The sequence below is a fragment of the Gigantopelta aegis genome, chromosome 4, assembly GCF_016097555.1.
Source record: "Gigantopelta aegis isolate Gae_Host chromosome 4, Gae_host_genome, whole genome shotgun sequence".
Lineage (NCBI taxonomy): Eukaryota > Metazoa > Mollusca > Gastropoda > Neomphalida > Peltospiridae > Gigantopelta > Gigantopelta aegis.
The window spans coordinates 86652814-86680707 of record NC_054702.1 but is presented as its reverse complement, the minus strand read 5'-3'; the positions used below and the strand labels follow the sequence as shown (position 1 = coordinate 86680707).

At 35.7% G+C, this 27894-nt stretch overlaps 2 protein-coding genes across 2 annotated transcripts; one reads left to right on the top strand and one right to left on the bottom strand.

Moving 5' to 3' along the window:
- Positions 1-346: 346 nt before the first annotated feature.
- LOC121372337 (countin-3-like) lies at positions 347-7898 on the bottom strand. The gene is made up of 6 exons (XM_041498638.1): positions 7688-7898; positions 6009-6144; positions 3196-3308; positions 2711-2806; positions 1696-1821; positions 347-1008 (listed from the first exon to the last, which is right to left on the bottom strand). The coding sequence occupies exons 1-6, from the start codon at positions 7857-7859 to the stop codon at positions 914-916; spliced, it is 738 nt and encodes a 245-aa protein (XP_041354572.1). The 5' UTR covers positions 7860-7898; the 3' UTR covers positions 347-913.
- Positions 7899-11193: 3295 nt separating this feature from the next.
- LOC121371304 (cilia- and flagella-associated protein 73-like) lies at positions 11194-21698 on the top strand. Its single transcript, XM_041497106.1, has 8 exons — positions 11194-11384; positions 13280-13499; positions 14305-14462; positions 15669-15751; positions 16107-16216; positions 16938-17108; positions 17568-17684; positions 18333-21698. Exons 1-8 carry the CDS (start codon positions 11311-11313, stop codon positions 18462-18464), a joined length of 1065 nt encoding a protein of 354 aa, XP_041353040.1. The 5' UTR covers positions 11194-11310; the 3' UTR covers positions 18465-21698.
- Positions 21699-27894: the final 6196 nt, after the last annotated feature.

Here is a 27894-nt window from a genome sequence, read left to right as displayed (position 1 = left end):
TATTATTATTTATTATTATTATTATTATTTACTAAATCACTCTCCATATAATCCTGTACATATCTTATATATATTTATTATTTTGTTGTACATTGTATTATGCTGATAAGTTGTAAAAATTTAAAGAACTTGAACTTGACACTAGCATTATACAGACGTGTTTGAACGTCCAGTGAATGTAAGTACGTGTCAACTGGACGACTGATTATTTGACTGATTAATTGATTGATTGGACGCTTGTTACGGTGACTAACAGTAATCCTTTCGTTACTACTGTCTAGGTCTACATTCGCAAAATTATTTTCATTAAATTATCAATTTAACTAAAAATACAACAATACATACATTTGTGTTTCATAATTTTATTACACAATCAATGGCAACAAATCTCCCACTGTCAATGAACATTGCGAACACACTGGCTTGCAATTGCACCCTCATCACTATAAAATGAAAACAAACAAAAACCCACGTTTCTTCTATAGTTTAAAAGTGCCATTTTTGCCAACTGGAGAAACTCATATTATTGTACTGTGTCTCGATTTTTCTTCTTCTTTATTTTTATATTTTTGTTGACCCCCTCCCCCGGATCTAATTGTTTTAGGCTAAGTAGGTTACAACCCTGAATGAGTTGGTTAGATTGAACTTGGAAACATATGTGAATTATAAACCATATAAGTTGTGACATCGACGTTGATTGTCAACTGATAAGGAGTTATTATCACATTGTGATGGATGTTTTCTCGTTGTCGTCAATGGCAACAAAAACAAAGCTTTCAAAATCAGATATCTTGCAAAACATTTATCGGGATGAATTCTTCTCTTCTCTTTTATAGAAGTTTTATATTGTTATTGTTCATATGATTATAAATATAAATGTCATGATACTTTGTAGCATAACTGTTGTCTGTGATTAATTCTTGTCGCCGGTAATGGTGAATTTCACGGATCTAGTGTCGTATATCGCGCTGTGTGGATGTTTGCTGCCACATTCACCATTACAAACAGCTGGAAATACAAACAAAATGAACACATTATTAGTGTCAACTAGGCAGGTCGTTTAAAACTTTATTTCTACAGTGTTAAAATGTCTACTTAAAGGCACAGACCCAAGTTTCAGCCCATGAAAATAGATATTAAGTTTGGTTAATCTTCAAACCTGTAACATATCTGGATAAAGTTAAACAGAGTGAAACTAAAGTGTTGATGTTTAAACGGGGAAATACCGTCTTAGGTCTTCGCTAGAGAACCGTTACTTCGCAGAGGTATATGCATTTTTATAATTATGAAAACAATTATTTTGGAGTATTACAAAAAACATTTCCATAAAGAAAATCTGCTTAAAACAATTAACGAAAGTTTAAAACCATTCAACCATTCCCAAACCCTTTATGAATTAACCCCCATATATTTATCGTTAGTAAGTACAACAGAAGTACAAGTAGTAAGTACAGAAGTACAGTCAAACTGTGTTCAGCAGTCACCAAGTGGGGTATCGCAAAATGGCATTTTTAGACAAATGGCTGAGTAATAGAGGTTAGTTTGTACTATATTTGATGATTTGGGAGAATAAACAATTTAAAATGTGGCCTCTTAATACAGGTGGCTGCTCAATACAGGTGGCCGTAATCTTGATCAGGTTTGACCTTATAACGTGCTTCTGAAAAGATAAGTGCAATAAGTACATGTACTAACATGCTATGAGTGTGTAGTTGCCTTTCTGCCACTCTTCACACGGAGGATCGCAGTCACCCGTGGTGTCTAGTATGAACTTAAACGAGTAGTTGCCTGGATCGCCGGCTTTGTTGAAGAGTCTTGAGTCTGGAAAATAAAACACACAAGGTTTGGTGTTTTGCTAAATTAATTTACATTGCAAGGAAGACATAAAGTATTAAACGTTATAATTAAACCTGTCCAGGAGCCAATTTCACAAAACATCGTAACTTTACGTCTGCTACTAGGAGTTATACCGGTTAAACGTTATAACTAAACCATACTGATGTCCAGGAGCCAATTTCACAAAACATCGTAACTTTACGTCTACTACTAGGAGTTATACCGGTAATACGTTATAACTAAACCTTACTGATGTCCAGGAGCCAATTTCACAAAACATCGTAACTTTACGTCTGCTACTAGGAGTTATACCGGTTAAACGTTATAACTAAACCTTACTGATGTCCAGGAGCCAATTTCACAAAACATCGTAACTTTACTTCTACTACTAGGTCATACGTTTACATATGTTTGGTATCCATTTCATGTAGAACATTTACATCATTGTGAAAGATGGAGCATTTCAAGGACAAAAGAAACTGAAATAATTGTATTTCAGACTATATTAGCTATATTTTTAATAGTAATAAAGAGTTGTGGTTTAGTCGTAGATTTACATTTACGTGCATAACTGGGCTTACGGTGCTTTATGAAATTGGGTCCAGATGGGTGCAGACACACATGCACGTCCTCATGCACACGCACTCACACATATCCCCAGTATTCACTTGACATGTCCAGTAAACATACTTGTATATTGGAGAAAAAACAATATTGTATTGTATTGTATTGACTTCGTTTTTGGTTCGAGTGTTGCGGTGTATTCGACCCTTCCGAGTTCAACCCAACGAGATGCTACTGTATATGTACCTGGCATTATTAGCATAAATTTCTAAATTGTCATGATTTGCTGGATACCTCTTTGACTCCTCACCTACTGGAAATTTATCCACTGTAATAACTTGTATATCTATTTGTCCAGTTCCGGTTCCATTTTTGGTCATATATGTGAAGTCTATCTCCCTTTTACCTACAAAGTGAAAATAAGATAATAATAAAATATATTTACAGTCTAAACCTGCAATGGATCATTCTTTGTTTACTATCTGGAACTATAGGCAATACATGTATAATGGTAAAACGAGACCAAGTAACAGTGCTCTAATGAGCAGCAAGCAAGATATCAATCTGGTTCATAGTGTGTCCATTAGAAAACAAATTTCATGTAAATATAATGCCACATTATTTTATGGGATGTTACAGATACCTGGTATCCCTTGAAAGTATCTCCAATCTCCATTCAATATGATCATTACAGAAACGTCCCTAATCATTTCGACTACTGATGTGAATTGTGGATATGGATGATGCACTGTACTGCAGCACACTAAAAAGGGTTAAATTATTTCCGTATCTTACCTCGTGGGCCGGACACTGGACTGATGGTGAGTTCAGTGATGTGGGCATCTCCTCCATCAAAGACTGGACATCCCTTGACAAGCTCGCAGAAATAGATGTCGTCCAGATCTACCCTGTTGAAAATAAAACACACCTAGATTTAAACAAAAAAAAAAAAAAAAAAAAAAAAAAACCTAAATATTAAAACATATTTAAGCCAATGTTTACGCTTGTGTGTGTGTCAGAAAGTGTTTATAATAATTATACGAGAATGTGAATATTTGAATACATCTCTCTCTCTCTCTCTCTCTCTCTCTCTCTCTCTCTCTCTCTCTCTCTCTCTCTCTCTCTCTCTCTCTCTCTCTCTCTTGCTCTATCACGTCATCCTTTCTCCCCTTCTTGCCCTATTTCTTTAAAACTGTTATCATCACAAACATATTTATCAATTCAATTATGAGAAAGATAAAAACAACATACAAAATTAAAGCCTAATTACAGCACATCTGTAGAAACATTATTAGTATAACAATAATAATAATTATTATTATATATGCAAAAAAAGATTTAAATAAAATTGTCTCATGTTCCACTCATCACTTGAATTGCACCCTTGAATTATAAAACATCCCAACACCACTTTGTTTTCTTAAACTTTACCAGTGTGTTGAAAAGAATGACTCCGCACTGTATAGGTCATTTTTATAATGATGCAAATGCAATAAACTAAATGTCATATCAATTTATATGGATAAATATTCTTCCATGATGTTGAGACCTTTCGTGTTTTATGAATGTCTAATTAAACTTTAAGAGCCTTTTTTATGTACTCATGAATTAATATCTAATGGCCCTGTCACACTATAGCGTATGAGAGAAACGTATGAGTTGCGTATGAAAATTCATAAAATAATTTTGATACGCACAAGAAGCCCTTGAAAATGCAGAATTGTGCGTATACTTACCGTATTTAACCTATGCGTAGCGTATGAGTAGCGTATGGCCAGCGTATGACTAGCGAATGTCAGGAAATGTTAGCCTATGGCCAGCGTACTCTGCGTATGGCTAGCGTATGACAGCGTATGACCAGCGTATGTCAGCGTGTGACCAGCGTATGGCCAGCGTACTCTGCGTATGGATGCCAGGATGCCGAAGGCATTTTCAACCACCCTCCTGTCGCGGGAAAGCCTGTAGTTAAATATCCTCTCTTCATTGTCCAGATCCCGGAGGCTGTATGGCTTCATCGTGGTCTCTCGGAGGGCGAAGGCATCGTTGTCGATGAAGAAGTAGGGGACATCCTGGTAGTCATTGGGTAGAGTATCTGGGGCCGGGAATCCGATGGTACCGTCTTCAGCAAATTCCTTGATTTCAGAGTTATTGTAGATCTGTGCGTCTGATGCTGATCCTGTACCGCCGGGGTCTGGCCAGATGAACTTGTAATCCGCGTCTACAAGGGCCATGAGTACAACAGAGTAGAATCCCTTATAGTTGAAGTATTGGAAACCACTCTTTGGAGGACACTTGCAGGCAATGTGCTTCCCATCTAGTGCTCCACATGTATGGGGGAAGTTCCACTTCTGGAGGAACTTGTCAGACATGGCACGCAATCCCTCAGGAGTGGTGGGGCAGTTCATCACCTCGGGCATGTACTCATCGATGATGGCTTGGCAGACCTCTCTGACAATGAGTGACTGGGTGTTGTGGGGGACCCTCCATCCGTATTTCATGGTTGAATACTTGCTCCCAGAGGCAAGGTGGCGTAAAGTCAGTGCGAGCTTCAGTCCAGGCTCCAGGGGCTCCCTGGACCAGGTGTGTTGTTTGGTGATCCTGGGACCCACTCTGGCTAGCAGCTCATCGAACATCTCGGGGGGCATCCGCATGAAGTTCTTGAAGGATCTTAGCTCCACCAGAAGCTGGTCGTAGAGGCCAAACTGCCGTCGCCTGCCGATCCATGGCCTCACCCAGACTTCACGTCTTCTTCTTCTTCTTCTTCTCCTCCTTCTCCTGTTATCTTGGATGTGGTGAACTGCCAAATTCATCAGATCATGCTGGTGTTGGAGAAGAGTTACCTCCATCGTCTCTCGTCCGAGGTCCACGAAGAAGTGAAGAAGAGCTAGAAATGGGAACCTATATGTACACTTTCTCAAAACGCTGGCAATACGCTGGGTATACGCTGGCCAGACGCCAATCATATGCTAGTTGTACGTTAATTAAGTTACTCAATCGTCAGGCATACGCTAAGATGTCTATATACGTTGCAGATACGTCAGACATATGTTAGAAGTACGTTACTCATGCGCTATCAATGCGCTATCAATACCTTCATGCCAGCGTACGACCAGCGTACTCGACCTAGGAGTCACATACCTCTAGCGTATTCAGTGTCTGCCTAACGTATGCTTAGCGTATAAACCATACGTCGGAGTACGCACAAAATGTTTAAACATGCTTAAAAATTATTTTCTACCTCGCCGTATGCCAGCGTATGCCACCGTCCTTCAAACGTATACAGCCTATGCCTAACGTACCCATAGCGTATGTCAGCGTATACCAGCGTATGAGTGATATTTTTCATACGCTGACATACGCTAGTACGATACGCTACAGTGTGACAGGGCCATAAACAATGTTGATACAAGGTGACTGATAAGGTGGAACAACTTCTGTCCCATTCGTTGCACCTTGAAAACACTCACAGTACGAGTGTGCGTGTGTATTGCAACCCTGTGTATGACACAAAATGGAGGACGAATATTTTTAACGAAAAGACATCGCAGGTTCACTTTACTAAAGCATAAAGCTAAATATATACAATCACTATCGTATATAGGCCTCACTTTTGTAAAATCTTCACAAACTCGTTGATACCTTCGATGTCGCAGAAAATTTGACAAAGCACCCCTAGAATTTGGCTTCCTGTTTTAGAGGCTAGAGCATCACACAATACTTGGCACGAATCCAAGACGCCTATATCTGGAAATAATACAACAAAAGTATTTACAAGCGTTATAATTAAAAATAAATGTCTGTTTTATTATGTAGCAATTACGTTGGATAAGTCAAAATACTGAGTGCGTATTCGCCTGTTAAATCCCCCTTCACCTTCAAACACCCTGTCTACAGACCTACATTTAGCCCAATGGTAAAGCGCACACCTGATGCGCGGTCGGTCTAGGATCGATCCTCGACTGTGGGCCCATTGGGCAATTTCTCGTTCCAGCCAGTGCACCACGACTGGTATGTTAAAGGCCGTGGTATGTGCTATCTTGTCTGTGGGATGGTGCATAAAAAAGATCCCTTGCTACTAAATGTAGCGGGTTTCCTCTCTATAACTGTGTCAAAATGACCATATGTTTAAAATCCAATAGCCGATGATTAATAAATCAATGTGCTCCAGTGGTGTCGTTAAACAAAACAAACATGAAAATTATCTGATATCATTATGGGTATTATTCATTTTTGGTAAAAATTTCAAGTAAATAGGTAGAATGCGTTTTAAATAGTGACAGAATCAAAATTGTATATCAAACGATGTAATGCTAAAAAGCTGATTCAAGTTGCCTTATTTTAGTTTTAAAAATTATCATTGTATTCCTCGTCCTATTGACACACTGACCCCGGTTTCTTATTTAGTCAGTGTTTTTAATCTCGATGAGATAGTATACAGAACTTATCTTTCAATCTTTTCCCGAAAAATGTATTCAATAATCGTTTTGCTCCTTATCCCTTTTCAATAAAACAAGCTTTAATCTTAGCTTTGTCAGCCTTATTGAGACCGTTACTGAAAACCGTTTCTCCAAATCTTGGAGTAATCAGTACTATTAAAGATTTTCAGTGAAAATAAGTCGAAACATAATCTAACAGGCTACCTGCATTTGACAATTGGCATTTGACTAACAGAGGAGTGGGATGTAGCCCAGTGGTAAAGCGCTCGCTTGATGCGCGATCGGTTTGGGATCGATCCCTGTCCGTGGGCCCATTGAGCTATTTCTCGTTCCAGCCAATGCACCACGACTGGTATATCAAAGGCCGTGGAATGTGCTATCCTGTCTGTGGGATGATGCATATAAAAAATCCCGTTTTACTAATGGAAAAGTGTGGCGGGTTTCCTCTCTGAAACTATATGTCGAAATTACCAAATGATTGACATCCAATAGCCGATGTTTAATAAATCAATGTCCTCTAGCGGTGTCGTTAAACAAAACAAACTTTGACTTTGACTTTACAGATGTCATCACAGTGACACACAGTGGTACTCACTGAGCACCAGATATTCACCACCCTAAGTGTATGTGACTCCGGCATTACATCTTTTAACATGCAAGTTTGATTCTCTTGTTACTTATGAGGTATTCAACCTGTGTACTTGAAATATTTACTTTGAACATGGGTAATAACCACCAAAAATGAAGTACAGAATATTATTATACTGGTATAAATACTTTCCAAGTTATTAATCAGTAAAGTAGCGTTCATCTTGTTTTGGGCAGCCGGATATATATATTGGACAATATACCTAATGCTAGCTCTGTCAACATCTCAATAGCTTCATCGGCGAAGTCGATACACACTGGACACATGTCCAATTTGTCGTAGTCAAGTCGTGATGTCCGCGTTACCATGGTAATGAACTTTGTGGACGGAAGAACTTGGTTCCGTCTCCTCCGCATCACCACCTCCCCCGCCATCGTCTGAACCACGAACACGGACACGAGAACTGTGACCAGTACCTTTAAAAACAGTGATATTGTGATTGTACCTTGTAACGAAATCTAAACATGCAAAACCATTACCATAATCAAAATCTGTTTCTCTAAACAAAACAAGAGTCAAAAGGACTTTTTGGCAAGGTCGTGACTGTTACCAGAAAGCGCTGTCGTGTGTTGTGTCTGTAGATAGATGGACTGTACACCCCAAGACGATGTACATCCTTCCTTGTCTGGTACGACCAATTTAAACATGCACAAGGCAGAACTCTGTGGATATATATATAGCAACTGCGATGGTATATGCACTCATGAAACACTGTCAAAACAGTGATGATGCCAGGTGTTTGCGAAACATTAGTCTTTAATCTTGATCTATAGGTCATAACTGTATAGGTCCTGAAATCTTGTTGAAGATGCAGTAGTCTTGGGACCTAATTCACTAAAATATCGCAACTTAGCGATATTGCAGTGCAATGCTAAAAGACTTGCAAAGAGGATGCTTTGTTGTCTAGCAGAGCCTCAGAGAGCTTTGTGAATTAGGCCCCATGGCCCAATTTCACAAAACATCGTAAGCCTAGTTTTGCACGTAAAGGTAAATCTACGACTAAACCACAATTCTTATTACTATTATAATACAACAAATACAGTTAGAAATACACATTTCATTTTCTTTTGTCTTTAAAATGCTCCATCATCCGTAAAGAAGCAATTTTCTACGTGAAATCGACGCCAAACACGTGTAATGAATGAATGAATGAATGAATGAATGTTTAATGACACCCCAGCGGGTGTCACACTATGGTAAAAGCAAAACATTAAATGTTGAATCACATCAATATAAAAATTCAAGATGTAAATAAAAACACAGTGTAAAGGACTGTGCAAAAATACAAATATCACAGATAGATACAATTAAAATTTACAATAAAATTCAGTATCACGTAGAAACTGTAATAAAAGTTCTGGATGGACCGAACACGTGTAAACGCACGACCTGTATAACTGCTAGTAGCAGACGTAAACTTACGATATTTAATGAAATCGGCCCCAGATTCTTTGGGAATAGTCTGTATATACTTTTGTATATACTTTATGAATGGGAACGCGACCAAACTTAGCTTTTTGGGAGGTGAATCACTAAAGTTGTTGTAACTGCAGCTTAAACAAATATCACGGCCCCGTTTTACAAAGCAATCTTAGCTACCTTATGCTCTAAAGGTGATCTTAACGCTATGATCACTTCGTAAAGCGATGTACGTATGGGCTGCTTGGTGGAATTTATTCATGTAATAATAATTTTTTATTATCCATATGGTTCAACATAACCGAGTTAATAATAATCATACGAAGCGACGTCATAACATGATGTTGCTTCTCCAGTCCTAGTTCAGACTGTGCATTTGAAATATGACGTCATTTTGTCGTCTCCTTCTGGTTGTGGCTGAAACATTTTGAGTTGGGTCTTGTTATTCATAAAGAAAACAACAATAATAATATGGATAATAAAGAAATTATTACACTTGCGTGTGAGTCGTACTGATTTTACGAAACTCGTGTCAGGATTCATGTATTACCCTCGCTCTTGCTCGGGCAATACAAAAATCCTCACACTCGTTTCGTAAAATCAGTACGACACACAAGCTCGTATAATAATCTCTATAGAATAAATAATGCGAGAAAATCAAATACATACCTTCATCTTTGTAACAAATTCGACACTGATAAGAAAATCCGTCTGAACTAGTAAAATCTGTTTTATCACTTGATTACAGTTTAATCAGCTTGTTAAGGTCACGTGTCCTTATCAGAGTATCTTAGATTATGCTAGGGCCGTAGCCAAGGTTTTAAAAAGAGAGAGTATATATAATGTCATCACTTTTTTTTCAGAAAAGCAAAAAGCTTATTTTAAAGTATTATTTTGATGAACCAAATATTTGTAAATACTGTGGTCTGTTTTCCAAGGTCTAGTGGCTTAACATGCACATTCAGAGCAAGCTGTTATAGCGCATGCCTGTCATGGGCCCAAGTTCTGACTCCCCTTCCTTCAAGAAGAGGTGCTGTTTTGTGTGGCATGAATATTAGGTTACAAACTAATGGATATTTCTGAACCGTATTTTGAAAACATTTAAATCACTACACTAATCTACGTTAAAGTTTGTTTTGTTTAACGACATCACTAGAGCACATTGATTTATTCATCATCGGCTATTGGATGTCAAACATTTGGTGATTTTGACAGTTAGTCTTAGAGAGGAAACCCACTACATTTTATTCATTACTAGCAAGGGATCTTTTATATATGCACCATCCCACAGATAGGATGGCACATACCATGGCCTTTGATATACCAGTCGTGATGCACTGGTTGGAACGAGAAATAACCCAATGGGCCCACCGACGGGGATCGATCCCAAACCGACCGCACATCAGGCGTACGCTTTACCACTGGGCTATGTCCCGCTCCTTAAACTACGTAGGCTTAGATGTATTTATTATGTACAGTTGTTTGCTCATGTCGCATTTTGTATGATCCCAGTTCAAATAAAATTCCGTTCTGTTCTTTTGCATGTTAACCATCATGAATTTGCAGTTAATTACAGCAGACCCGTAGGAACGATGTCTGCAGTGTGGGGTGGGAGGTGGGGGCGGGGGGCAAAGCCTCTAATGTTGGGGTGGGGTGGCACAAACTATATTTTTATATTAATTTATATAGAGTAGAACACCTCACCCCCCCCCACCCCACCCCCCACCCCGTTTCTACGGGCCTGTACAGTACGTTATGTATCAAATATATAATATACATATTAGCACCGACCAGTGCTCCATAACTGGTTCAACAAAGGCCATGGTTTGTGCTATCCTGCCTGTGGGAAGCGCAAATAAAAGATCCCTTGCTGCTAATCGGAAAGAGTAGCCCATGTAGTGGCGACAGCGGGTTTCCTCTCAAAATCTGTATGTTCCTTAACCATGTGTCTGACGTCATATAACCGTAAATAACATGTGTTGAGTGTGTCGTTAAATAAAACATTTCTTTCTTTCTTTTTAAGTTTCTAGAATGCTTTCCCGAAAAAAAATTCTGGGGGACAACTGCCCCACCCCCCACCCCCTCCCTCCCCCCGCTAGTTACGGCCCTGATCTAAAGGACATGAGTGTACTAAAAACTATTTTTTTTTTAATACATAGTTGGCCTATGTAGAATGACTAGTATTGGGACAAGTCTATTATAGATCGTTAGCTATAGAATTTGTAAGGTAAATCACATGAACTGAAAACAGCCGTACACAAGTCACATGACCATCACCAAGGTGCGCTGGTTGCACAGACTTGTTTAACAATGGTGGACCACGGTGGCGAGAAATAATTATAACGACCTTTCATAATGGACTATTATTTTTTGTCGTAATTTCGTTTTCACTACCGATCGGGAATAATGGCGACAAGAACTTACAAACTTGACCTAGACAACCAGAAGAGAAACGTATTCGTGACTCAGCTGCACGAACGGTGAGAAGATAAATTAAATATTTATGTTATTTATTGTGCTCAATTTGTATAACATTGTTTTGACGTCTCTAGCTGTAGACAGTTTACTGGCCCGTGCATTTTTAATGTAATCATAATTTATTGTTGTTTGTCGTCGTACATTGTTTATGATGTACAATATTTCACACTGTTTTATGTATTTCCCGTGTCGTGGTGGTTTACTGTTATGTAAACACCATAGTAGCACACGAGCATGCAGAAGTCGCCTTCTGAGACGGGTACACGGTGGTGAATGCATTGAAGTGTGAAATGTAATCCCTTAACAGATCCTGGATTAATCTGGCAAAGCCTCATGTAGTTTGCAGATTACACACTAGTAAATTACTAGTGATGAATTATGGCTTGTGAATGTTCTATTTCAATTTTTGTTTAAAAGTGGGTTGTTCAACTAAACTTTAAACAGTCTTCATAATTGTAGATCATTAAGTGTTTATATTTATAAATTAATGATATGCATGTATTTGACATCACTAAACTTTTTTTTCAAGGAAGCAAAACTGAGTGCAATCTTATTTTGTTCTAAAAATCAATGAACAAAACTTTTGCAAATTGTTTCTCCAAGCTCAATTTTTTGAAAATTCCAATTATTTTTAACAATTAAAGATACATATACAACATAAAGGGCAATGTGGCAATGACATCTGATTTTAGGGGCACATTGGCAAGTAAGGAGGCAACCACAGCACTCACAGAGTTGGTGCCATGGTAAAATTCAAACCCTGAGAGTCATGTGGTTTCGTTTAGTGGGATGCAGTTGATTGTCTGATCATTCATCATCACTAAAGCCATTTTGTATTTCCCATTCCAACCCAGTGCTCCAAGACTGATATATCAAAGATTGCCATAACTGTTCAGCTGTTTCCTTTTCCCAGCTTTTGTTCCAAGCTTTAGATAAATTTTAAAACCTTTTTTTTTTTAAACAATCTTTTTATAATTAAGTTTGTGAAAGAAAAAAAAAATTCTGTAGAAGACATGACATCAGGTAATTTTTAATCAATTGTGGATTTTCTACTATCAAAATTATGGAAAACATTATCTTTTTCTATCTGTTATGAAAGTATGTATCTATGTATCTATCTATCTATCTATCTATCTTGAAAGATCACTGACTACTACTTGATAAGAATGACAAGAATTTTTTTCCTTCAAATCCCTGGCCCCATGCTTATGAAACTTTTAAAGTGATATCATTAAAAATTTGAGCTTAGACTTTAAAGTTTTAGAAGGATTGCCCAAAGAGCTGATCTGGTTGTTCAGGACTACATCCATAAATCTAGTTCAGTGGTTGACTGCTTCCCTCAGGTCAATAAGATTTCAGGATCAATTGCCCTCAACTGGCTCAGGTTTTCCCCCATCCCAACTAGTGCCTTCCAACTGGTACATCAAAGGCCATGGTGTGTACAGTCCTGACTGCTTTTTAGAAGTAGTACCGGTAGTCTAAGTGGTGGAAGATGCTTTTCCTCTCTCTTGACAAAGTGTCAAAGTAACCATATCAGGGCCGTACCCTCCGGGGGGGCAGGGAGGGGCAGCTGCCCCCCCTGAGAATCTTGTCCTTTTTTTATTTTTTTATATATCTCCAGTAATAGCATAGAAATGTTTAATCTTTATAGTATGTTAAAAATTATTTATAAAATTTAGTGCCCCCCCATGGATTTTGGTCAGGGTACGGCCCTGCATATGTCAGATACCAAGTAGCTGGTTTAAAATGTGCCGAGTTGAAGTGGAAACAAATATCCTTTTGTTTTTTAATTTTAATAAGCAGAAAATCATGTTAGAACATCATTTTTGTTATTTAAAAATAACAATTACATTGCTTAAATGTAATGCATTAATTAGTAAATGTTTTAATAATCCAGAGAAGATGAAGATGATATTACTGCGTTCCCCGTTGTCAAGGAGTCTGGTGCGAAGCTGGTGGAGACTGGGATCAACACTCTACAGAAGACTCTCCTACTGAAGAAAGATGTGGAAGTCCAGCAGGTGCACGCCGACCTCGAGAAGAAGAGACAAGACTTCCGAGAACGTATGGACGCGTGTGCCAAACGGCAGGTGGAGATTCAGAAGAAACAACAACGGGTACGGTACTTTTACATAAACTGAACACAATATGGGTACTTTTACTTATTACATACATAAACTGAACACAATATGGGTATTTTTACTTTTACATAAACTGAATACAATATGGACACTTACTTTTATGTAAACTAAATACAATATGGGTAATTTTAAATTTACATACATAAACTGAATACTGAGTAATTTTACTTATTATTTACATAAACTGAATATAATATGGGTTCTTTTTCTTATATATATAAACTGAATATGGTATGGGTGCATTTACGGTACTTATTTTTTACAAAAAATTAATACAGCATGGGTACAGTTATGTATTATCACATAAAGTTAATACATTATGGGGTACATTTACTTATTTACATAAACTAAATAGAATATGCACAATTTTACTTATTATTTACATAAATTGAATACATCATTGGTGCTTTTACTTATTATTTACTTGAACTGAATATTTTAGTGTTACTTTTACTTATTATTGTTGTAAATTAAATACAATATGGGTGCTTTTACTTATTATTTACATAAAGTTAATAGTTTTTATTATAACTGATGAAACAGACATAGTGACCTTAAATTTAAAATGATTTATTTGTTATATTATATGAAAGATTTTATTTGCTAGGAGTTAATATAGTTATTTGTTATAATAGATGAACAACTTTATTTGCTAGGAGTTAATATAGTTATTTGCTATAATAGATGAACAACTTTATTTGCTAGGAGTTAATATAGTTATTTGCTATAATAGATGAACGACTTTATTTGCTAGGAGTTAATATAGTTATTTATTGAACAGATGAAAGACAGAGTGGAGAAGTTTGAGAAGTTTATTCAAGAGAATGAGGCGAAGAGACGGCGCGCTATTCAGAAGTACCAGCAAGAGGTTAAACTGCGCATGCAGAAAGATTCTGATCTTAAAGTATTGCTGGCTCAGTTGGAAGAGCTCCATGACAGGTATTTGCTATTTAACAACATGTAAAAATTATCCCCATAACTTTTGTATGTTTTTATGTATATTTGTTTTTCTATTGTAAATAAGTAATTAAGTATACACTAGTCTTGCTATGGGAAATAGGGCCTCCACAAGTCTAAAATATTGAACTTGAGTACTCAAGGGTCAAACTCAACCTGGACCCGAGTCTCAAATACTGAACTTGAGTACTCAAGGGTCAAACTCAACCTGGACCTGAGTCTCAAATATTGAATTTGAGTACTCAAGGGTCAAACTCAACCTGGACCCAAGTCTCAAATACTGAACTTGAGTACTCAAGGGTCAAACTCAACCTGGACCCGAGTCTCAAATATTGAACTTGAGTATTCAAGGGTCAAACTCAACCTGGACCCAAGTCTCAAATATTGAACTTGAGTACTCAAGGGTCAAAACTCAACCTGGACCCATGTACCCAACATTTACACAAGATGACGATGAGACTAAGGAATGAAGTAAAACAGCATTATGCATCTTAATTTCAGTGCTGAACGTGGATGTCAAATCATGTCCTTGTATTGCATTCCACATGTTCCACTTTTGTTTTCACTCCATGTCTCATAGCTCTATAATGTAACTGGCGGTATGCATATTGCAAAATGATGTCAAAAATATAATTAAATGAGAGTACTCTTCCTTGTACAGGTACTTGAGTCCTGTGAATGGACTCAAGTCATGCAAGACTCAGCCCGTGCCCGGATACTTGTGTACTCATGGTGATCCTACTGGGAAAAGTATAAAACTGAGGATTGTTTAAGAAATAAAACAGTTTTAAAGCTGTTTTATAAATTTTATGTTGCCCATATACTCATTTTATAATCTCCATAGTGATTTGATTAATTTTTAATGTTTTAAAGAGTTTCAGTTCAGGCATTTGTGATGTTTCAATATCATATTCAAGATCTTATTTTTGTTCAAGACAGAATAAATGAAATTATTTGACATCACATAGCCAGGTTCCACTAAATCTGATACTGACCTTATAAGTCCAGTGAAAATAAGGTTTGACCTAGAAATTATTTTTGTTGCAGTTTTCCCCTGAACTCTCCTTGAATAACATGATGTTTGAAAAAGAAATTATTTTAAAAAATCCAAACATTTTCAAAAATCATCCCAATATATTCTATGTATATAAAAATATTGCAGTTGACATTGTATTGTTGTTTTGTCAGGCACAAATACTTGAAAAATAAACTTGCGAAGTACAAAAAGTATGAAGATTTCCTCATGCAGGTCATCGATGCAATGCCTGAAGGTAATTAATCAGTTTTCAACAATAGCTACATCTTAAACTAACAACACATCAAGACATCAAATATAAAATGTTGTAACTTAAATAATATATTAACAGCCTTTAAAATGAACAAAGACCAGACCAGTAATTTGTCAGCAACATCAGTATTTTGGTAGGTCATCTGATGCACAAAACAAATGGATGCAAAATATTGTTTTGTTATTGTTTTTAGAGATGATAGGTATTATTGATTATACTGTATGATGAATTCCTCAAAGAACCAGTTCTACTGTATACATATCAGTTAGATGTATTTAGCACTGGCAGAGATATGTGTGGAATGTCTTTAATGTCTGTTCATCTGGTTGGTTTACAGACTACCTGCCTCCATCAGAAGACAAGGTCAAAGGAATGATGATGCGACACCGCACACTGAACGATTCAAACCTAGATCTTGTTGGCCATCTGGAACGCATTGAGGACCAGGTGAGGACTATTGTGTAATCAAAGTAGTCAGGAAATGGAAATATAAGAAAAAGAATGTTTAAAGATTGTTTAATGACATATTTTAACAACCATCTAATTCTTGTATAACATGGTTATTTTAACATTTGGTCGACAGAGAGAGAGAGAGAGAGAGAGAGAGAGAGAGAGAGAGAGAGAGAGAGAGAGAGAGAGAGAGAAAACCTGCTGCTAACATATAGGATACTCCTATTGATAAAGCAGCAAGGGATCTTTTATATGCACTTTCCAATAGACAAGACAGTACATACCATGGCCTTTTATGTACCAGTTGTGAGACACTGATTGGTTAGGCAAATATCTGAGTCCATTAAGGGTAATTGATCCAGCAACCCATAGAATCTCAGTCAAGTGCTCTGTCATTGTACTAAATCCTGCCCCAAAATTGTATTAATTCTGATTTTAAAAATGTAGTTTTGTATAATGGTATTGTTCAGTATGCCATTAATATGTGAGCATACTGTAGCCTTATTTTAAGTGTTCCATGCTCCATGTATTATACATCATTGGCTGTAATTGGCTATTAAAAAGTACATGTCTATAAGATTGCATTTGTTGTGGTTGCTGCTACCGTATCATCTTAGAGTTTGTATATACTTGGCTTCATAAATAAATTAAATAAATTTAGTTTCCATCTTTTAAAACATGCACTTTCAATGTTCACTTTTTATTTTTCTGTTTTCAGTTGGAAGAGTTGAAATGTGAGCTGACTGAGCTGAACAAGGAACACAGTAAACTGAAGATGTTCAACAACAGTGAGTTGTCACGGTTACAGGACATCCATGAGGACCAGGTAGAAAGCAATGAAGAGATGGAACAGTCTTTCCACATGAGCAAGGGTGAACTCAGATCAAGGGTGAGCCTACTCTTTGCAGCGTTGAGTAAAACCACCATGCATATTATACAAATTGAAATATGTAGTAATGAAATATGCTACATTCTATCTCAGTGACAGATCTAAAAGGAACCCAAAATTTTTAATCTGATTTTTATTCCTCACCATTATGGTTAGTTATGTTTTCAAACTGAAAAAAAAAAAAATGTTTTAAATGCAACATGAATACTGTCTTTTTAAATTTTATTATGAATTAAGTTAAAACGGTCATCACAAATTATTTTACAAATATGGGATTATAAACAAAACAAGAATATATCCACTATTTTGTGACACTGGCTTTGCCTTTTTTTATATTTGTTTCTGTTTATAACCTCAATAAATATAATAAAAATTAAATAATCAACAATTGTTGTTTCATGTTTTTTGCATATACTATTTCATGTTAACCTACTAATGTCCTCCATTCTTTTATTGCAGAGAACAGAAATAGGAATAATTTTTATGGCAATAGATAACATATATGAAAAGTGTAGGAAGGAACTGGATCCACCAGGTGATAAAATGGAACTAGAAGAAAAACTCACAAGAATAAAGGTAAAACAAATTATGTTATGTTCATAGATATACATCTAAGGCACTTTGGTAAAATTTTATGTAAATTCATTCATTCTAATTGTCCAGGTGACTTAATTCATTGAGTTCTTAAATGCATGACATATATATTAATATTTCAGAGTTTTGTTTTTATGTTACCTTTACCAGTATGTGTTTTATTTGTATGATAAGTCTAAATCAGTTTATTACTCAGGCATGAGGATGAGTTTTTAAAATATAAAATATGAAACATTTAAAGTCAAAAACCCAAGTTTGGTTCATCTACAACCTTGTGATACATTTAGATAAATACAGTAGAGTGAAGCAAGAATCTGTGACTTTAACTGGGGAAATACTCTTCAAAATAGACAACACATCTGAATCACTTGTTTGCATGAGGGTGACGTTTTAAAATATAAAACATTTAAAATGAGGTAATTTATGAAATGAAATTAAAGCTAATACAGTTTTTGGGATAACTAGAAATATCTAGTATATAAAGTCACTGTTACTATAAATTAAAAAAAAAATGTAGTTAATACATAATTTTACTTGTTAAAGAAATCTCTACTAATCAGAAATATCTTACATTGGCAACAAGCTTGAGACAGTCCCTTTAAATGTTATGTTTTTGGGGGTTTTTTACAGGATCATTTGAATGACAGGACGGACGTTGCCCTCATGGCTCACCCAAACAGTTCTTTTGTACCAAGTCCATCACCCGATTCTCACAAGTCCAAGTCCCCCATCAAGAAGAGAGTGTTTATCGATGCACCCTGATTCCTACAGTGACACTCTCTTAAACCTGTAGGCCTAACGGTTGTGTTTTAATAGTCATTCAGGTGACCTTGTGACAAATACTTACATGTTTATTATTATTTGTGTTGTAATTTCTCTTGTTAAAAAACTATGGTGGTTGTCGAGAGTATAGAAAAACAAACCTCAAGAATGCTTGTGTATTTAATGAGTCGTTAGTACTGGGAAAATGTGGAGGACCTACTGTCGACATGTACTGGTTTTACTTATGTGGGCAGGTTATGCTTTAATTTGTATGCATTTGTCCATTGTTTAAACTAACATTTGTGTCATCAGTTTTTGGCATTGGAAAGTTTAATGTAGTTTATTTTACAAAGTACACAGTCATTCACTAAATGCAGTTTGAATTTAGAATGCACAGAGATTGGGGACATTCAAAAGAGAAAGGATTGAAATTATCAATAGAACAAATAACATACTGATAATGAAAAATATTTTGGACAAAATTATCATATTTTCTGATACATTAAGCATTGGTGTTTGTCAGACATTAATAACTACAATCAGGGCAATGCTGTCAGACATTAATAACTACAATCAGGGCAATGCTGTCCGACATTAATAACTACAATCAGGGCAACGCTGTCCGACATTAATAACTACAATCAGGGCAATGCTGGAAGAATTTTGCTTTAGCCAACATTGAGAAGTATACTGTATATTTGTTTTATAAATTATTTATACTACTGGGTTATTTATTTTATTTAAATATGTCATAATTTACTTCACTTTTTAGTCAATTTGTTCAAAATCTAATACAGTTGAATTCCGTTGGCTCAAATCCTGTCGATGCTCGATGCTCGAGAAAGTGTTTGACCCATCGGGTAGTTCGACCGAACCATTCGGTCAATATTGGACATTTCCATAACATCAGTTAGAAAGCTGAATTAGATACAAATTATGTAATACATGTAATTGTTCTGAAATAAAATCAATAAATGGCAAATTCGTAATCTGTATTTAAATGAATTTATTACCAAACAATTTGAATATTTCAACAACAAAACCCCCCCAGCAATGTTCACTTTCGAGAAATGTAGTCGTGTTCAAAGTAACACTTTATACTGAGGGGTTTCTAGACGTTTCGTACCCAAACCCATTCGTACCATACCATTTCGTAACCACTAGCATACTAGTTCATAACCAATTAAATAATGTCATACATTACACCTAACATTAATTTTTTTTTTAAATACACAATTATAATGTTATATTACAAACATATTGTAACATTTAGCAAAACAAATTTTGTAATAATCACTCAGTATCTTTTATAAGCATTAAATGAGCAATTATGTGCTGTGGATCACTGAAGCATGCCGTTTCATAACCAAAAAGCATACCTTTTCGTAGCCAAAGAGCAATTCTTTTGTCTTGTAATTTGGTGTCGATTCCACAGTGCAGCGATGGTGTTTATTGTTATGCATAACCGTTCCAAGATATCGATCGGAATATTTCGCAAGACCGATCCTCTCTTCGTACGTAGATATGCTCAAAACAAAAACATTCATACACGCACACGTACTTACGTGCGCATACGCACGCACATATAACAAAAATATATAAGATCTGATATCCCATTTTTTTGGAATGTGAACTTTTTTTTAGGTCTAATAATGCCTACATTGTCCGATATAATACATTTTTGATAGAAGAATACAACTTTTTGTTTTAATTTATCCATTTGCTTTAACACATATTTAGTATCTGTCGCAACACGTCCAATCTGCTTTTTGCTTAGTCCGAACGGACGTAGAAAGTAATGTGCACCCTGCACTACCATTTGCTGTGCTATTTTAAGCAGACGATCTGGTTACGAACTGGTATGCCTTTGGGTACGAACTGGTATGCTTTTGGGTACGAACTGGTATGGTACGAAACGGTATGGTTACGAAACGACCTGATACCTACTGAGGCCCATTTGTGCACTAATTGTTTGCTTGGTATTAGGGTTCATCTCACAGTTACCGTAACACGAGCTGTACTTGAAAGATCATTACCGATAGCCGCTTAACAAACAACATGATAAGTGTGGTAACGAAAGGATTGCATGGCTATAGTTGTGATTCCCCGATTCATCTATAGTTCATTCCACCTAAATAATTAATCCGAAGGTTGTAATAACCAACTGCGCAAACGCAGAAATTATTGGTCCTGTTTGGTGGTTTACCATTTGATATTTGATGGATCACCACTTTGAGGAAAATATAGCTATTAACACAAGTGGGACCAATAATTTAGTTTGAGCGAAGGCTTATAGTCGACCCTGGATGTGTTCGACCCATCATCAGTTAATATACGGGTTTACCAAACAAAAAACTCGGGACTTCGTTTTTGGTTCGAGCGTTGCCGTGTGTTTGACCCTTCTGAGGTCGAGCCAACAAGATTCTACTATAGTTGGTCAGTTTATCTACCAACATGCTAAGCTGTATTACAAATGAGTATTTTTTATTATGGTGAAACACGCTCTTAGTTAACTATAGGGGTCTACTGATTTTGTGATTCAATACTTTTTTAATGAAGTTTTTATGTCAGTAGTTCCCAATTGTGCATCCGTTTTATATCAAATGTCTGTCCATAAATTTAGGATATACATCAAAATTGGTGTTAACTTTTTCAGTTCAAAAGAATGCATATTAAAATAATACGTGTACTTTGTATTATTCTATGTGTATGTTTTTGTTTTAAAGACAAACACATGAAAACATATAAGTCAAATTTAAAAATAATTTATTTTGATATTTGTCACTAACTGAATATTTTAAAGTTTGTTATTATTTATGTAGGTTTTTTGTCTTATGACAGACATTTAGCTGTACAAACTGCCATCCCTACTAACTTAGTGTAGTCTTCCAAACTGCAATGTTGTTATTTATATTGTAAGATGTTTGAATGTGTCTGTGAGAAGATATTTTAATTGTTTGAGTGTCATACAAAAACAGATAAATGTAGAAATTTTTCAAGATACGGTTTACTGGATGTTTTGTGTTGGAAAATCTTTGTTCATTTGATATCGTATATTTTAATAATCATATTTTAGAATATTGGTAATTACCTATAGTTTTACCTACCATTTTAATAGTGTATGATCCTAATTTTGTTCTGACCAGCATTATATTATTACCTAACTTACCACATTGCCAAAATAGTCATATTGTGCCTTCCAGTATGTGCCAGTAAATAATGTCATATTACAAACATTTTGTTGTTGCTTTTTTGTGTAATAAGTGAAGCAATATTGATCTTGGTGGTAATGCATCTAAACGATCGCAGTATGTTCAATGCTGTAATTTTTATTTCAATTAAAAGTCAGATATTCAAAAGAAATAAGTCAAACGTCATTATCTCAATTTTGAAAGGACCGAACCAAACAGCTTCAGATATCGGTGGCTCTTGATAGTAAGCATAATACAGTTGTTAGTGAAAATTTTATATTGGGACCATTTCTCAACATCAAAGAGACCCTGGGCTGGACGAGATAACAGATGTCGAGATAATGAGCGTTTGACTATATATTTGTGTATTTGTTATAATTTTTAGATGTATACTGATGGAAAAAAATAAGGGATCACACAAATTAACAGTAACAGCAAATAGTGATTATAACCAAAACCTCAATCCATGGTGTCAGACGTTGACCACTTTACTGGCAGTCAGTTCATTGCTTCCAACATCTAGTCCCACATTATAAAATACAAACATTACTGTGCTAGTATCGAACTAAATTTGGTATACAATTCCTGACATTTCCTTATTTCTTTCCATCAGTATGTTAAATGTTTTATTGTCTAAAATGCCATGAGCATGTTTCAGTATTTCTAGATGTATATCCCTTGCATTAGATGCCAAATCACATCTATATACATGCATATTTTACAACTGGTGACAGGATCTAGTTCATCCAATATGCAATTAGTTATCGGACCAATTCTCTCCTGATAAGACTCATTAAAGGCTGGTATGTGCTGTCCTGTCCCCCAATGACTGAACAGATTTGCCAACATGGTTGCGATGGGTTTCTTTGCCACGACTATGTGTCACAATTGTCTAACAACATGTCATGGCTTTGATGCCATTCACCAGCTTATACAAAACAAAACAACAGAGGCAGGCCTCCCCACAGCCACCCATACATGAAAGGAAGTAAGGAATCTTTTATTTTACACACTCAAGAAATTTTAATTACGGTTATATGGCATTGGACATATGGTTAAGGACCACACTTACAATGAGAGAGAAACCTGATGCCACCACACACCATATCCGATTGGCAGCAACGGATCTTTTATATGCAGCATCCAACATGTGTCCACAGCTTACATATTACTTTTACACCAACCATGTTTCTTATTGGACACCTAATTACTGATAATTAAACAATATACTGAGGTGTTGATAACAAACATTTCCTTTTTTCTTAGCTAGGAAAATGCAAACACATTTATACTCTTCACCTCCGACATTGTGTTACCAGTATATGCTATAAAATTCAGATGAATGGACAGTGAATTACTTTTAATTAGTAAAAATATCTGTTAACTTGATTTTTCATATGATGAGAATACATAAAGTTAAAAGATGTTGAATTAATGTTAAAGGCAGACCTCGCCATTTAAGGAGAGTTATCACTCTCACTCCTCATCACTCCACTGAGACTAGATCAAGGAGAGTAATTTTTAGCTCCCTTTAGCATGTGCATTTATATGGTATCAACATGGTAATATATTAAATGGCTCCCCATAATCTAAGTTAGAGGAGAAGTTAATTACTCCCTTTAATTTTTTTTCTCAATGAGGTCTGTCGAGGTAAAAGTGAGATGGTCTATTCTAGTAAATAGGACAAGAATACATTATCTGGATGATCATCCGACGCGAAACTTCAGACCGATTTGCAGAGATAATGTGTCTGTGATCACACAGGTGCATACTGATTACTTCTAGTACATGGTCACAAGATAAAAATATATATCCAGTCCTATCATAGTCCAAAGTAAAACAAAAACCAGGTCAGTATTGTACCTAGTAATCCCTGCACTCAACCTGAACAATGTTCAAGGTGTACAAATAAATAAATACAGATTACCAGTGTTTGCATTGTTTAGTGTTTACCATATATATATATATATATATATATATATATATATATATATATATACAGTGAAACCCCTCAATACCGGACCCCCTCAAAACCGGACGTTTTCCGCGGTCCCGTGATTTACACATCTTTTAACACTATATTTTACCCCTCTAAACCGGAAACCCCTCCAAAGTGAACACCGGACAAACAATTCGGTCCCAATGTGTCAACTTAGTGTAAATCCTACCCCTGAAAACCGGACGATCAAACCGATACCAATCAATATGGCGCCCACCTGTCTGTGAACGCCGATGGCTAGTGCAATATGCGCATGCTTGAGATCGCTGTTATCAGTGTAATCACCGCTGCATACAGTACAGGTACCGCTCAGCAGGCAAGATTAGCAACTTGACAATACACAATTAAAAGGACTGATCGCAAGCTTTGGTATGGAGTTAACTACTGTAAACACATTGATTGTGTTGTAATTATGGTTAACATTAGCGGAGTTCGGGTTTGGGTTAGATGTCTTTATTAAGTTACGAGTGTGTTTTAAGGTCTTAAATGTGATCCTTCACAAACATGTCTCATGACTTGCTTCAAAGATTGACACAAATAACAGGGAATTTAATTTGCTGCCTTCCTATTGTGTGAATGTGTTGGGTTCCGGGTAACGATCTCAGCTATCCCGACGTGTTGAACATGCTTCAGATTTTAAAGGACTTTCCAATACAGAAAGATGAACGTTTGCTATTGCATGTACAGGAATTAGAAAGTTTAACGCAGGCAACCATTGTTAAACACAGATGTGAAAGACAACAGACATCGATGGATACGTTTCTCAACGTAGGCCGATTTATCGATTGATTGATAATTTGTGGACTTTTTAATGTATTTTTTATTCAATATTACTCCCATGGATGTTTTTATTTTTCTAAATGCTCATAAATGCACCATTTTTCAACATAGTCTTGTTGTTCTTGTTTTAAAACACGTTAACACTTTCCCTATTTTATGGAGAACGGAAGGTATTTCCGTCCAGGAAGACCCCTGAAAACCGGACACCTCTGAAAACCGGACATTTTACTTATGTCCCATGGATGTCCGGTATTGAGGGGTTTCACTGTATATATATATATTTCATCTGGGTAGTTGAATAATATTTCCATATACATCCCTTTGTTTGACGCCCAATAGCTGATGTGTATTTTGTGCTGGGGTGTCATTAAACATTCATTCTGGGTGGTTAAAATTGTAATCAAATTCTTTCTTGACAGTTTAATGTGTTGTAACTGTTAAACAATATTTAGTTGTTTTAAACAAAAATATGCATGACAATGTTTGCAGTTATTATTACATTTTTCTATGTTCAATATAAATGTCAACAATTTCCACCATTAAAATGACAGAATAAAATATGATAAAAATTTCAAATTCTATAGATTTCGAAGTTGTGTAAAAAAAAAAAAAAACCTCCATCTTTGATTACATGAAAAACAAATGGACCAGGAGATGAGGTTTGTGGGATTTGCAATTCCTTTGGTTATGTTAAAGGTTCAGACCCTAGTTTCAGCCCATGAAAATGGACACAAAGTTTAATTAATCTACAAACATGCAAAACATTTGGAGAATTTTATAACAGAGAGAAGTTAAAGTCTGTGATGTTTAAACTGGGAAATTCTGTCTAAATACAAGTAGAGCAATGTCTCAATAACCATCAGACGAACGTGTGATTTTACAATTATGAAAAATGCATTTTGGGGAATTATAGAAATCTGGATGACCAGAACCACTTCAGGTGTACGAAAAGGAATATTTTAAATAATAAGATAGGAGTATTTCTAATTTAAATTATTTAAAAAATGGATTTAATAGTGAAAAATATGTTGTAGTGTTTAAAAACTAAGGTCTGTCACTCTAATATTGTATGTATCCAGCATCAGTTGTGTCCCACACAGAAGCTAATATTGGAGACCACTAAAGATTAATTGTTTTTATTCTCACCTTCAAGATTTATTTCAAATCTTCATGATACTAAGATTATACTTTTCCTGTAGCTTAGTCGGTGGTATAACTGCTTTCTTAAATGTAAAATAGTATTAAAAACAAAAAACAAACATTAATATCCATTTTAATAGCAAAGGGGTACTAAAAATCAACATAATTTATAGTAAACTTCACAATATGTCCTACGAATACCACAACTTAACAATAACTGCTACAACACATGGAATGCCGATTAGTATGTACATAGCACCAACCTGTCAACTTCTATTTAACAAACAAGTCTTAATTAACATCTTCAGTCCATTGGTATCAGTATAAAAAGTTAGTACAAACTTAATGATAATGAGACAAAATTCATGATTTTAAGTATGTATTAAGAGTCCGTATAGTCTAAGCTGATGAAAAAACCTGTTTTCCAGCAAATATGTCAGAAGAGAGATGTCTATACAGAAAATCAGTACTCGGGCTTCAAAGAACAGAAAATGTAGATTAAAAAATATGTTGGACTTTCAAAACCTCAAATTTGACTGATATTCTGGGGAAATGTACCATGTATTTCTATCATACTACCCTCAAAATTAGTTGTAATCCATGTAAAAATGTGTAGTGCTTTGTTTTCAACCCGACATAGCTGTTTGGTAGTAATGCTAATATGAATAAATGTTGTTATCCAGATTTGTGCAGTTTCGTTTCATTCGAACAAAAACCAGCCTGCCCCCTTTTGACTGCACTAATCACAAAACACTTACTAACAGATCAGTCTTAATCTGATTAAGTGTGAAGTTGAACGATACCTTTACAATGGTATTGTTCAACACTACAGATTTAAAATCTATGTAATATAAAAAATATTATTTTCTATAATTATTAAACTGTAACCTGGCCAGTTTACTCCCGAAGACTGTGGGTGTGGGTGTGGGTAATTATTGGCATGCTTCCATCAGAGAACTGTTCAAGCATGCCTGACATGGGCACAACATCTGACATCGCTCGAGAGTTCTGTCCATGACAGGGTCCAAAGACTAAACTTTGAGACTTGAGACTTGTGTTCCTGCATAGACCCTCAGAATATAATACAATCATTTATTATACAATCATTTGAGAGAACACCAAGTGAGATTTATCATATTACATAGCGATGCAAACTAAATGTAGGTGATCATTTTTAAAACATTTGACTGGCCACTTCAGGGTGATGATTTCCACCTCATATCTAAACTGTTCATTAAAATTAAAATTAAAATACAGATTGCCACCAATGATGCACATATAACTGGTACAAGTGCAAGTACCATTAATAACTTTGGAAAAAAATATTTAATAATTTTTAAACCTGGTTTTGCATTAAATTTTGGATTTTTGAGGATATATACTAAAAAAAAACCCCTGAAATATAGAATACTACACTTATGTCCATTAGTATACCATTTCTTTTTTTTTTTTTTTTTTTTCAACACAACACAAAAATATATATCTAACTTATTTCCGGTCAGATGTTGCTTGTTAGACACATTTTTTTTTAAACCTGGTTTTGGTTTTTGAAACAACCCATAAGATAAATGGTATCCAATGACCACTAAATTAAATGTAGTATAACTTGATAACCTTAAAAGTACATGGGTGACCAAGGACAAACCAGATGGTCAAGTTCAGACCAGGTCAGGTCATAGGGCTTTACGTGCACATTCAGAACAAGCTGTTGTAGCGTACGCAGTTCAGAACATGAGCAACTAGCACGATAACCAGGAATATTTATACACTGATACATCAAAGAATGTTTTAATATAATAGGTGGTCGTAAAATGTTTAGGTAAAATAAAAATTTGCTTTTCAAAATTCTAAATTGTCACCATATGACTGGCTGTCAGCTTCTGTGTCATATTGCAATATAGCTAATGACCACATACAGATTAGCCAACTGCTAATTTTTATACAAAGTGGCTATAATACTTGTTCCAGGAAATTGTCTGCATATCTGAATATTGGCTAAAACAAAATTCTGTCCTGTGCGAGCCATTCTAAAGAAATAAAATAATATCAAGTTATTTTTTAAGGCAGGCTTTTCAGTAAGGCTCAGAAAACATTGGTGCTGGGTCTGGATGTGGTGAGTACGGTACCAATTAAAACAGAACGTTCATCAAGCGAGCACTTTATCACTGGGCTATTTCCCACCCCGCAGTTAAAAAGGAAATGCCCTGAATAGAATGTGACAAAACACATCTCTTCTGTGCTGGTACAAACTACAGATGGCAACAGATGACACACTCACCATACCCAGCTTTAAGCCTAATATTTGACCTAAAGCATAATA

Bases quoted from the DNA above. Each gene is read 5' to 3' on its own strand.
- LOC121372337 (XM_041498638.1), bottom strand. From the start codon at position 7,859: ATGGCGGGGGAGGTGGTGATGCGGAGGAGACGGAACCAAGTTCTTCCG. The intron at 3,309-6,008 runs GTGAGGCCTATA...TATTTTCAACAG, and splicing joins TTTGTGAAGATTTTACAAAA to GGTAGATCTGGACGACATCT. The intron at 1,822-2,710 runs GTGAGGAGTCAA...TTTATTTTCCAG, and splicing joins AGTGGATAAATTTCCAGTAG to ACTCAAGACTCTTCAACAAA.
- LOC121371304 (XM_041497106.1), top strand. From the start codon at position 11,311: ATGGCGACAAGAACTTACAAACTTGACCTAGACAACCAGAAGAGAAAC. The intron at 13,500-14,304 runs GTACGGTACTTT...TTTATTGAACAG, and splicing joins TTCAGAAGAAACAACAACGG to ATGAAAGACAGAGTGGAGAA. The intron at 16,217-16,937 runs GTGAGGACTATT...TTCTGTTTTCAG, and splicing joins TGGAACGCATTGAGGACCAG to TTGGAAGAGTTGAAATGTGA.